This window comes from Ischnura elegans, chromosome 1, assembly GCF_921293095.1.
Source record: "Ischnura elegans chromosome 1, ioIscEleg1.1, whole genome shotgun sequence".
Taxonomy (NCBI): Eukaryota; Metazoa; Arthropoda; class Insecta; order Odonata; family Coenagrionidae; genus Ischnura; species Ischnura elegans.
In genome coordinates, this window is record NC_060246.1 from 88,413,778 (window position 1) to 88,427,139 (window position 13,362).

The window sequence follows — 13,362 nt, forward strand, 5'->3', positions numbered from 1 at the left end:
TGTCTTTTATTCGTGCATTCCGACCGGTTTTAACCCATTCATATTATTCTAAGGAAAATAATTAGTATTTCCCTTGATGATGACACAAAAGTGTTGAAACAGCTCTTGGTAAACTAAATATAAAATTAGTTGGAACTTACAAAAATTTATTCTATAAATATAACCACCATGTTAAGTTGCTGTGAACAGGGCTAGGTATATTCTTTGCGTCAAGTTAGTGTGTCATCCTTTCTCAAGGTAGGATGCGAACTTGATGGAAACTATGGATTGGATATGAAGGACAGAGAGGGTATTTGTGTCCCGTTTCCAATGATGAGAACTCATCTCCTCCTCATCCTCTCAGTCCCCCTGCGCGCCCTCTGGACAAATTCCGGACGTGGCTCCCGACTGTATTGACTGAGGGTAGAGAGAGAGAGAGAGATAGTCTTGGACGGTCGGTCTTCGCAGACGGCATGTTTGAACGCCGAAACTTTGCTCGTCCCTCCTCCCTTTCACCCTTTAAACTGCACCACGACATTCCAGAGTTGCACGTGAGGAGGTTGAGCTATGTCCGTCGCATGCCTCCCATTCGCCGCAAGACGGAAGATCAACAAGGCCGCGGAATGGATGGGTGTGTCGACGGCCGGAGTGCTCCTGTTTCGCATCTCAAAGACTTGGGTTCGAATTTTGTCCATGTCCTGGAACTCAGGGTGGGAAAAATGTCTTAACTCCACGCAGGGTCAAAATTTGTTTGAGATTAGTGCAGCACGATTGATGTAGCAGTATTTAGTGTGCTTGGGTTCATCACTTATAGGTACAATATCTCTTATTTCCTTATATTTTACTGGTCTCTTATTTCCCTATATTTTACAATATCTCTTATTTCCTTATATTTTACTGGCCGCGTTTTAGGAGGGAGAAAGTCAAATATATAATACCGTGTTAGCTAAAGAAATAGTACGCGGGGTACAACCGAAACCACTGAATACAGCTGCAGTGACCTGCGAAAGCTTTAACCAAGCAATACAATCGGTATATTCTCGCAGTTGATATTGCTGGAAAGGAATTACTAATATTATAAGGGATGTTTTGGTAAAATGCTTTTCTTTTGATGCCTTTGCTTATGCTTTGACAGCATTATTTGCGAATAAAAGGCAGTTGTCCAGCTGTACCTCATGCCCCAATGTGACGATCACAGCGTGACTTCATTTTCAGAGTTTCGTCCATCAAAGAATACGAGACGAAAAAGATTCCCGAGAACAACTAATCGAGGTCTTATTTCTTCTCTCACAGTTTTCTTTCTAAATAAACTTTCTTTACCAACCGACCTCGGCTCACATATTAGAATGAGTGGCCAGTTATTGCCGTCAATTATTCTAAAAACTGTGTACACACACGAAATATAAAAATCGATGTTTGCCACATTTCCAAGTTTTATGAACTGGTTTCTGGAAAACGTATAGGATATTGCTAATGGTGACTAACGAAGAAATCAACTGATTGCAACCTCAGTTTTTGACAGATACCGGTAGTTATGCTTGTCAGAAAAAAATTAAAGGTTCCCACTCTCCAAACTTCACGAAATCTGTCGGAAAAGAGGATCAGATAACATTCTTACTTGTGACAATGTAGAATGTTTTTGATTTCACTCATTCTTATTTCCATGCATAAATGTCGTCCTTTGATGAAACCTTGCCGATTTCTATCTCAGCCTAAAGGAGTTAAATCTGGCACGTCTATGACCGTAATTGTAATTAGGCCAAGGCAGTAACGTTGTGTCCCCAGAGTCTGGGAACACGTGGGGTCATAAATTAATCCATTGCTCCGTAGATTACGATCTTGACTTGCTATAATGGCCCATATGATACTATAATCCCTATAGATATACTCTCCGAAATGGCAATTGCTTCCTGCAGTCTCAGCCGCCTCAGGTCGCATCGAAGTTAAGGATCGTGATCGATATAGCCCGCGCTTACAGGAATATGAAATCTTACATGAAAAAAGAGGAAATGACTCTCCTAAATTTAGACGACAGCGAAGAGTTATATTAATCCAGCCATGGTAGGGTAGTGAGGGTCAAGAGTCCGCGTGGGGCAAGATTCCTTTCCCGAAACATTTCTCAAAATACCGGGACGATATACTATTTTTAGTCAATAAGTTTCATTTATGTGACCAAATGTAGCACAGAGGTGCATTTAGTGGAAGAAAACGAACGGCAGGTCGTGAGTTTTTCTTATTTTTCATTTTTACGTAACGTTCATCTAAATTGTAGGACCGCGTAAATTTTATCTCTGCCTTAGGCGTTTATTGAATTATTATGTTTGTCCTGAGTTCCTTTATATGCATTCTTTGCCTCGAAAATTTATGCAGTTAGCTTGTTCTCAGCTCACCATGTGGTTGTGTTATGCCGTATTTGGTGCCGCAAGTGATGTTGGGGCAAGTGTCCGCATGAGGACTCTTGCCCTAAGGGTGTTGACTACGGCCCGACTTTATAACATTACTTTCTATAACCTCAAAGTTTCTGCTATAAATATTTTTTGATGACCGCATTGAAAGAGAATGCGGACCTGTAAGAGAATAACCGATTGGAAAGCATTTGGAAGACAAATTTTTGCGGTAGCTACCGTTGGGCTACAACCTTGTCGCGGTGGAAATGCTTGCGCGTTCCTATGACCCATAGAGCGGCATTGGCGGGATTAATTCTAAATTATTCCCGGTAGGGCCACCCATGCCGGATAGGTCGAAGGGTAGGAGCCAGACGAAAGGTAGTCCACGTGATGGTGTCATGTGAAAAACACTGTTGGAATGGAAGTGGGAAACCCTTCCAACTACCTCTTCCCTGAAAACATGGAGTACACTAAGAGGAACAATGAAGAATCCATTTCCCTTCCTGCGATAGAATTTTGTAAGACTCATTTCATTCGTGTCATGTCTTTACCTTTCTATAGTTCACAAAAAGCTCAGCCAGTAGATAAAACACTCTTTGGTCCGCTGAAATGATTTTACATGTCTGAGCATAATAAATGAATGGATAACCTCGGAAGAGGAATCACCCAATTTCAAGTAGTAATGTTGTTTAGGAGGGCCTAAGGGAAAATAGCAAATGTCAGAAAAGGGATTATAGACTTGCGGTATTTACTCATTTGGTCCAGACGTGTTAAGTGAGGCTGATTCTCACCCTTCATTGGTTACAGGCAGGTTGGATCCGAATCAAGGAGGAGATGAAATGGAAAAATAGAGGGAACGCCGCGCCGGGAGATAAAATGAACATAGAAGATAGAGAAGCTTTTTTACCGTCAAATATTCCTCCCTTTACCCCTTTACCACATTCATGTTGATTCAATTCTCTTCAACCTTCCACCTCTGAGAATAACTTGCCTCATCGGGACATGTGCCACACATCGGGAGGCACATGTCCCTCTTGAGATAATTAGCCCATATGCAAAAGCATTGCAAGCGCAAAAGAGGCGTAAAAACTCAAAGCGGTTTGAAATTCTTATCAGTTCCCCAACACCAAAAAGCTAAACGTAAAGATATCTAAAATCAAGGTGAAGGGTTGCACTACTGAGCGGTGGTTTGGCAAACTTCACTCCACCAGAAAAACTGATGACTGTGGAGGTTGTGGAGAATTGTATTCAGATCCACCAATTGCTGAATGGATAATGTGTTATTAATGTAAAACGTAAAGGAAATAACTTTTCACCACATGTTCTGGAAAGGGAAAGTTCATATGTGAAGATTTCTCTTTGTTTTTCTCTTCCATTATGCTGAATAATGGCAGTTCTTTATTTTTTCTGCAGCAATGGAAGATACGTAATGTAGTACACGAAATAGAGAACAAATAGTGTAAAAATAAAAATTTTTGCTAGAACCTAAATTAATAATATCTGCAATTGTTTGTTAGATGCGTATTCTTGCCCCTCATTCCCCTATTTATGTCCTCATGTTAGTGCATTGCATTCCTCCATGTCACCCGAAACCAATCCTTTTTTCTATACGTCATAATATTCTTCTTACTCCCGTTCTTCCTTATCTTTTCTAAGTGCCTATCTTTTTGCCTTCTTCGGGGGAATATTCTCTCCATTTTGAGATCCATTTTATTAAGAAAATGTTGGAAAAAGCAAAACTAATAAATTATCAATTTTTAATAAGTAAATCCATATAGGTCTTGACACTAAAATATTAAGTTACTGCTTTATCGTACCAATATTTTATGAATTATATCCCATTCATAATTCTTATTTCATCTAAGCTTTCATTTAAAATGTTCCTGTCTTTTCCATTGCAGGTGATGGATGCATAGACGAAGAGGAATTTACCACCGTGTGTTCGAGCTACGGCATTAGTCCGGAAGAGTGCTCTGTAGCATTCAGAAAATTTTCTGGGGTAAATTTCAATACATTCTTAACTTAATTCGTATTTAACTTATTTCTTACCTATCATACCATCATTGTTGTGAAAAAATTCCATATTTTGCTCACTCCTGATGGTTAATAACGCTCTTACTTTGATATGAATCCATTCAGCTTAGTAACTCGTATCATCATCATGTTTATTTTGTACACATATATATTCATGTTCAATTTTGCTTAAAGAATTTTTCACATTTTATTCAATCGAGATGTTACAGGTTGAGAGAATTCATTTTATTTCTTGATTCAATGAGAACTACTGTTACGATTCTCTTTTTTCATCTGGCCTAAGTTGGAAGTGGGTTACCTATTACCTGTAGATTTCAAAAAAGGTTGTCACATTTATGCGAATATTTATTTTAAGGGTTCTAAAATATTTTAAGTGGAGACTTTTACGCTCTTCAAGTGATATCAAAGTATTGAAAAAATAACCCATCACCCCACGGAATAAAAAAATATTATTATTATATTTTTAGGAAATAAATATGAAATATCCAGTGGCGTGCTTACGTGCAGTAAAATACGAAAATAAAATAATATGGATGTAACTTTATCCTTTGTAAATTATCAGTTTATTTTAATGCATAATTTAAAGAATCTGATTAATAATGAGTTTTCTTGTGAAATTTTGTGGTAACCAATACTATCCATAAATATTAATTAAAAACTTTCGTATGGCTGGAGGTAAAATTTTGTCTCGTTTCTTCATTAACAAATTGAATGTACTAATATTTCGATGGGTGTCCAGTAAGTCGCCAGTAATGAAAGCAATTGGAAATATCATGAGATGACTGATTTCAATCGCTCGGCATTTTTTACGCTATTACAGCTGTTTTATCACATTTAAGTGCATACCCTTTTTTTTTAATGAATTGATAAATTTTTATGTCACAGCAATTAAATATTATTCTTCTCTCTGTTTATAGGGCAAAAGCAAGGAGGTCTCCCGCGAAGCTTTCGAAGAGCTTTGGAAAGATTACTTCGCATCCGAAGACCCTGATGCTCCTGGAAACTTTATATTTGGAAAGACATCGTTCAACTAACCTGGGAAGATGGCGGCGTAGATAGAGAGAAAGAGAGATATGAACCATGTTGAACGGTTCTCATTGTCACTAAAACCTCCGGGTACCAACGTGGAATACCGCGCCTGTACTCTGTTCCAAATCCTCTCCCTTCTACACAAGCTTCCCATTCTACCAACCCTGAGCCCACACTCCCATACTCTTTCTCCCAACTAATGATTGCATCCAACGTCCTCATACTTGTTCTAGCACAAGCAATTATACTGCCTTAGTCACCGAATTTGAGCATCGTTGTGACGGAGGTTTTTAAGGAGGAGAATGCGGAATAACATACAACAATTTTGAACGACTCATGTAGCCTTCATGCACTGGCTACCGCTGATAATTAACGTTTCGGCTAGGTTTGCTAGGATTTCATCGCTCTTTCCTCGTCTTTTTCCACTTGATATTAGTTGTTCAGATATCTCGCTGTTGATCGTCTCTTCGGCATTTCCCAGCAATATCTTAATTCCAAAATTGGAAACCCGATTAATCTACATATTTTTGGCTTCCAAGAAAGTATTTGTAAAGCAAGCGATTTTTAACTCTTGAAACGTTCAAAAATTTCGTTCTGTTGAATTCAGAATGTCATTTTCGGAATTTTCAGCGTAATAAATCTGTTAGTAAATTTTTCATGTCTGTTTGACAAGAGTTTTATGAATTAATTGGAAAATTCTGAATACAAATGGGTTCAATGATATATACCTGACAGAATAAAAATATCTCTTCCGAGGCGAAGAATGCATTGAAATCATTATGGAGGCAAATATTTGTGCGAGACGTAAATTTTAAACCTTTCAAGTCCTCGTTAATGAGTCGAATCAATTGATAATTATTTTAAGAAAAATACCAAATTATGGTTTAATGTTATTAATATTGAAATAGATAGTAGGCAATTTTATTCCTTGATATAGATAATTGTTGAAGCGACATTTAGTAATTACTGAGTACTGTAGCGTTTTCAATTTTTAAGAAATAACTAAGCCTTGTGGTTGACAACGTTGCTAAGATGTTGAGAGGAATAGGGGCTTAAGCAATGAACCGTAGACCTAGAAAAATGCATTCCAGTTAGTCACCCACTCGGTTCTTACCTGATGCGAATCTAAATTCCCTAGATCAGTGAGAATTTCGTAAATTATGAAGGCAAGATTGAATATATATAACTGCCAATTAAGTTAGGCAAAATCATTTGAAACTTTTCTTGTAATACGTATTACCACATTTGTGCATGCTATCCTCTATAATTATCTATATATGTGTATATTGTTTGTTGTTTATTAATGTTTAAATAACTCTTTATCTACGTTTAACAAAATTTGACATATCAAATCAAAAGTCAAAGATACGCCATTTTCATAGTCCTGTCAGTCAACGACACCATCTGTAGGTATTTGGCTGATCATATTCTGAAATAAATGCCTGTATTCATTTAATAATGAATTTTGCCTTCCTAAAGATGCCATACTACTTATACTCCGCTGTAACGGCAGGCTCAAAGGAATGTAGGCCTGTTTATTTAGCTTTCCGTTATAATTGTGTTACTTGTTGTGTGTGGTGTTAAGTTTGGAAACAATAAAGATACAATATCTGATTTTACGTGTTATTAATTCATAAATCCACCAGATGTGTCCAATACTTGAACCAAAATAACGGAATAGAAGTTATTTACTCTGATTCCGATGAGATGGATTCCATTTTAATATTGTCCTCATCGGTAAATATCAGTGAAAATAACTACAATTAACCTCATTGTGGTATTATTTTTTGATCCAGCAGTAAATACTTATAAATTATAGGTAATTAATGCGAAAATTCTAACGCACAATTGATTTTTTCGATCAAGATGAATGCTAAACGAGTTTCAATAAATTATTTCGTCCACCTGAAGCTAGGGTTGGATTAAAAAGGTTGTTTTGGGGGAAGTTCGTCACTTTCCGCGGAGACTTTATGGCATGTAAAAACTCTCAGCGATTATGTGTCTGAGGTGTGATATTCGTGGACAAGTTGCCGCTGGATATTAATCTGGTTTTTTGCACTTATTTATTTTGAGCTGTTGACTATATAATGTTTTGGAAAACCACCTTGATGATAAAATATTCTCATTTTTTTAGAAAACACGAGGGATGGGATCGGCTGCCAATTCCCCGTTAATTCGCCCCTGCCTGAAGCTCACAATCGTTTATGAGTTGACTTGAATTAGCAGTTTGCCAAAAAAATAGCAAATAAAATTTCAAGGCATGAATACATGGTTATCGATAAGATATATCGATGTGAACAGTTCTTGAGATAGTTAAATTCTAGTAGTAAAGCGAGGAAGGTGAACATAATGAAGGGGCTCATGGATGAGAGGTATTGGACCCTATGTCCAAGTGAAGACGTAAATGACATGTGGTATGGAAGGAAAGCTGAATTTATCATGAAAATGTCGAATTTATACCAAAATCAAAATGGATGGGTATAATCTTTGTATGATAATAAATTTTCGAAAGATATTCCCATAAATTTTGTTCGTAACGTTTGTGAGTAAAATCTTGAATACCAGAGTCCGTATTTACTCATTCAAGGCTGTACCGCTGCATCTCGAAATTCCTTATTTCGGGAAGAACTTGAGAAAGCAATTGCTAAGGACCCTCTAATTTTCAGTGAATAAGCAAGTTACTCTTTGCCGCGCCCAAAAATCCATTTGCATTTTCGTTTTCATTTGTTAAAATTCTGGGTTAACTATCTTAGCATTTTCCATCGTGCCGTGCCCTTGAAAATGCTGATTGAGACACTGGGTGGGATTTTTATATTTTAAACATTCCAAAAACTTTTAATATACTCGTAAGCCGCGGGGCGACTTCCTTTATTAACCGGCGCGCTAAGGTGTTTTGATTAGAAGTCGCATGACTCACGTGAGTAAATTATGTGAATGCTTTTACCATCGCATTAGTGTCTCTAAATCAGTTGTAATACTCTTTTTCATTCTTGACATTTTTGATTGAGTATTAGGGGACAAATTTTGCGTTTATTTGACATCCTTTCAATCTAGATACGTGAGTTGCTAAATTTTCCATTCAAATAACGCGCCGTTTGCTAATAATTTCTAACAGCTGACTATCCGAAGTACGAAGCCCTGGCTGGCGGAAAGTTAGATGTGTTGTGTAGAGTCAAGAATTAGAAGTTGGTTTGAGTATAACATAGAGCACATTACATGATTACTAGTGAATGGTCAATGGATCGTCTCATTATGTTTACAGTTATAGCCTGTCGGCTGTGACCCATGTTACGTCACTGTAGTTTGATAGCGTTATCGGTTCAACAGGGCAAACATGCCTGAGGAATGCTCTGTGTAAATTGTTGGTGAAGGCAATTATTTTGGTAAATGTAGCTTGTAGATCTCAATGAATCTGAGTCAGCGTTTCCGTGCACGTGCTTGTGATAAGTAACCAACGTAAGAAATGGTCTGTAAACTTCTGATCTGATAATGCACGACTCCGGGAGAACAACTGAGCCATTGTGGAGTTTGGACTTCCTTGCGTCCTTGTTCACAACAAGTAAGTCTTCCAGTTAGATCCCTTGTTTTTCGATCAGTGTAATGGATGTATTTGCTCTTGTGGATGTTTCTGGGGTATGGTAAGTTTCTGTCGTCTGTGCAGTTGTACCCTGAAGTCATAAAACGAAAATTTCTCTCGTTCTTTTGGATGGAGAGGAGCCAAGATCTTTCTCTTCGCTTTTCCCTATGGTGAAGATTGTCGTGTAAATCTTTGTAAAGAGATTGGCTTGACAAAGAGGACATTGAGTAGCTTTCAGTATTACCTACTTTGAAATGGGTTGTCATACTTATTCAATCTCTGTGTTTGTGACTTTCTCAATGTGTTATCTTGCAGGTGTGATGAAGAGATCTGTGATTCGGACATGACGTCCCTTGGAAAATTAGTTTTTGTTGATATACACGATGGAAAGGGGAATAAATATGTTAGTGAAGAAGATGAGCGATTAAGTTTAGCCTATGAAAACCTGGAAGATTTGCCGTACAATTTGATAGAATGCTTCGCTGGATTTGTTAAGACATTGGATCTGAGCAATAATAAATTCAAGTATGTATTCATTGTAGGCAAGAAATGCAATCATTGAGTTCAACTAATGTGTAATAGATGGATTGTTACATGCGAAGGATATCTTTTCGTTTCCATCAGTTAGTAATATTTACCTTCAGCTGTGGTTGCTCGTTTCAGTAGGCAGTTCATCAAATCAAAGTTCCTCTGTTTGCTTTGTATCAAGCTTCAGCTTTTCTTAATCATTGTGAAGGAATTTTCTTTGTTGCCATTAAACCATTCTAGTCATTTTTTTAATTTTAAGAACAGCACTTTTTTTAATTTCCTTTTTTCTGATACAACTATTTAGGCATTGAAAAGCATTCAATTGTGCCTTATTAACAATTTGCAATATATTTTTAATTATTCAAAAGTTTTTCTGTTTTTTTTAAATATAATTTATACTGCATGGATTCATGAATTATTGACTGTTTTCATTTAAGGAATCTGGATTTCCTTCCTCGCTTTTCTGGACTGTCAGCTATAATCCTCGATCACAATGAAATTTCAGAAAATTTTGTTTTTCCTTACCTGCCAAGTGTCACCTTGCTTTGGCTGAATCATAACAAAATTGCAAAGCTTTATCCATTCATTCGGAAACTGCGGAGTAGTTTCCCTGGACTGCAATACCTCAGTTTAATGGGTAATCCTGCTGCTCCAAGTTATCTTAATGGGGGAACATTTCACGAGTACCTACATTACAGGTTTGTTAATACTTGTATTCATGCCTTATAAAGAGACTACTCTGAGCTATGAAATGTTACTCTTTTATTAATTTCTCTTCTATTGAAATTTATTGGCTAGGTAATATTAAATGATGTGAATATTCTTTCTCACTTATTAGTACATTCTCTCACACTTTCTCATGTGTATTTGGTTGTGTCCATAGTCATGACAATGTTGGATCATTGATTAAAACATTAGAAAATGTTTTAATGGCATAATGCAAAAATTCTATAAGCATATCTTCAAAAATCGGTTGCTATAAAATAGTAAAATCTCATTTTCAGTATCTCCCCACATTGGGATACGTTCATATCAGTTTGGATTTACTTTATTCTCAAGTAATGTTTTTGGTTGGCCCTATGTTGGCCGATGGTGGGACAAAACGGTTGGCCCATGGTATGATTTGGCCACCTCGCCAACAATATCCAAACTAACGATGGGCCAACAGAGCATTACAGTCGGGCCTTCATATTCCCAACCCTTATCCAACCAGTTTCCAACAATATATTGTTGGCCCTTTCAAATTCTGCTAAACGTTTTGTAACAATAGTTGTCATTTCACTGGCTTTGATCAATTTGATGGAATGAAATTTAAATTAATTTAGCTTCTAACTTGATCTCACAATTTGTTTGTCAAGATCTATGCATTAGGCTCATTGGGTCTGTTCATTTTTTTAATGCTAGATTTCACCATTGCTAGATATAGATTCACTGATTGCTATGGGTAGTATTAACCCTTTAACTGCTGTGAACATACTTGGTACGTTCACACGGCAGGCTGCTATGAACGTACCTTTTCTTCCTGCCTGCCATGTGCTTAGCACTTTCGCCGCATGTAACGGGTAGGTTTCCATTGAGTGTGCTGCAGGGAAAGCGTTATTCACAACATGTTTCATTTAGTATATTTATGTTTTATGTATTTTATGATTTCTGGCTTTTTTTCCACCTACCACAGCACCGTTGTCATCGTCCTTTTTCTATTCCATGTTCCTATCCCTTTCTTTCCTTACCTCTGAATTTATATGTATGTTTGCGCTTAAGGCGCCGTGTGAATGAATGAAGTAGTGTATCGGCCATATTGGCTTATTTCACTTGGGCTCTGCGTGCCCCGAAATGCATGTTCCTGTCTCTTTCCTACTATCGTGTGAGTGTGTACCTTTCCTTTCATCCTTGTGTCCTCGTCCATTCCTTCCCTTGGTGAGTGGTGAGCTGCCCCAGTGCCATCTATTGGTTACTCTCGTGGGCCACAGCAAAGGGAGTTTTCTGTGTATAAACCCCCGTCGAAATCATGGTAAATCTAAGCGTCCTGGTAGCGCAACTGGTAGAGCACCTGGCCGGCAACCAGGAGGTTCTGGGTTCGAGTCCCAGTCAGGCCGCATTTTTACCCTCTGATTTCTGGCTTTTTTTCCACCTACCACAGCACCGTTGTCATCGTCCTTTTTCTATTCAATGTTCCTATCCCTTTCTTTCCTTACCTCTGAATTTATATATGTATGTATATCAGAGTAATGATGTACATATTTTATTATCCCTCGTGTAATTCATAAACTTAAAACTGGAAGGTGAAAGGACCTCATAAGTGGAATAGCCTATAATCTCTTTTCATCCAAATCGAGGGCCTTTGGAGGAGAGTTTTGATCTCTCATCTTGTGCAGACTGATGTTTATTTTCCATAATTACTAACCAATTCATATAATTTCTACAGGCTCTTTGTGATATCATGGTTTCCCAATCTTATCCATTTGGACGATTGTGGAGTTACTGCTGAGCAGAGGATGGAGTCGAAGCGCTTGTATCAGCGCTCGCTGTTTGACAGCTTCTCTCCATCCACGTCTGCTGTGTCTGTGAGAGTTGGTGATGGTGCGAGCTTAATGCCATCCTATCTTAAAGCTTTATGTTCAAAGCTGACGGGTACTTTCATTGGCTGGGACAGAAAGCGCATGAGACCCATATCAAGTCAAGATGGTGATTCATCTGAAGAAACTGGAAAATGGAATGTAGTCATTTGACTTGGCAATGGGTAATGAGTATAGGTAATGTTTATGTTCTGTATGAATGTATTTCCATACGGTTTTGAATTTTACATGTTTTCTGTCATTACCTCAAAGAATCAGTTTCAAATGTGTAATAATTTTCTACCCACCTTGTGTCGATGAAATTGCTTCAAGACAATTCCTGACATTGTTAGGCTGATGTTAGATCATGTAATGGAAATCACTCAAGGATTTGATGGGATTTTTCATTTGATATGATTTCCTTAAAATCTTTCATTCTTATTTCTAATAATTTTTATTTATTGTATTTTTACGTTGGAATTACATTTTTATCTATAAAGTTATTTTTATAACTTAAAACCATCCATATTTTTATTTATTATATGCTACGAAGTTTTTGCAACCTTTTCATCACAAGTAAAAAAACTTCCTATGGCTAATCAATTATGTGGACTTAATTAAGAGAGAATATTTCATCAATTGGCTAAATTTAACATATTCAGACATGATATCCACACCAGATATGCCATGACTGAATGTTAACCTGAAACAACAAATAATGAAATTAGTAGTAGACAGCCAATGGCTGGGAACTACTGATAATAGGAAGAAGTGAAATTGAGTGCGAGTGATAACCAGAGCTATTTGTTTTGCTATATATTGAGATTACCCCTAGGGAGTTTTCAGTTAAAGAGATGAAACTCTTGGTATATATTTTTAAATGTGACTCTAGTGAACCCAAAATAAGACTGGGAGAATATTTCATATCCTTGAGGATTAGGTTGGTGTGGTAGCTCGAGTGTTTACTTTCCACACTGTGGGCTTGGGTTCTAGTCCTGGCAGTTGCAATTTTCTGATTGCGGGATCCCTGCTTAAATGTTGTGTGGAGGACCTTTCAAGCCTAGCATTTGAATAAAAAAATTGGTTTTGTTGATTTTTTATCCAACCAACTTTTGAATTTGGATTTCCTATCTTCAGATTTATTCACCTCAGCCAATTAGTTGTTCAAATTAATTATTACATCTACAGTAGTACTCAAATTTGAAGTCTGAACTTATAATCTACACACATTTTTGGGCTGGTTATAATAGCCATGCATAAGAGAAAACAGTGG

General features: G+C 37.3%; 2 protein-coding genes across 3 annotated transcripts in view; both read left to right on the plus strand.

The window, feature by feature from the left end:
• The window catches only part of LOC124165468 (calexcitin-2), a 288,439-nt gene extending 281,396 nt beyond the window's left edge, over positions 1–7,043 (plus strand). Inside the window, exons 6-7 of the mRNA XM_046542904.1 lie at positions 4,268–4,365; positions 5,318–7,043. Coding sequence (XP_046398860.1) covers positions 4,268–4,365; positions 5,318–5,434 — 215 coding nt within the window. The 3' untranslated portion in view covers positions 5,435–7,043. The remainder of the gene's footprint in view (positions 1–4,267; positions 4,366–5,317) is intronic.
• A 1,508-nt stretch (positions 7,044–8,551) lies between these two features.
• LOC124165455 (leucine-rich melanocyte differentiation-associated protein-like) lies at positions 8,552–13,360 on the plus strand. 2 transcript variants are annotated; one of them, XM_046542895.1, is made up of 4 exons: positions 8,552–8,988; positions 9,322–9,531; positions 9,972–10,232; positions 11,960–13,360. In XM_046542895.1, exons 2-4 carry the CDS (start codon positions 9,350–9,352, stop codon positions 12,261–12,263), a joined length of 747 nt encoding a protein of 248 aa, XP_046398851.1. In that variant the 5' UTR covers positions 8,552–8,988; positions 9,322–9,349; the 3' UTR covers positions 12,264–13,360. The 2 variants fall into 2 exon arrangements, with proteins under 2 accessions (XP_046398851.1, XP_046398844.1); XM_046542888.1 differs by having other exon boundaries at positions 8,976–9,067.
• The last annotated feature ends 2 nt before the right edge of the window (positions 13,361–13,362 follow it).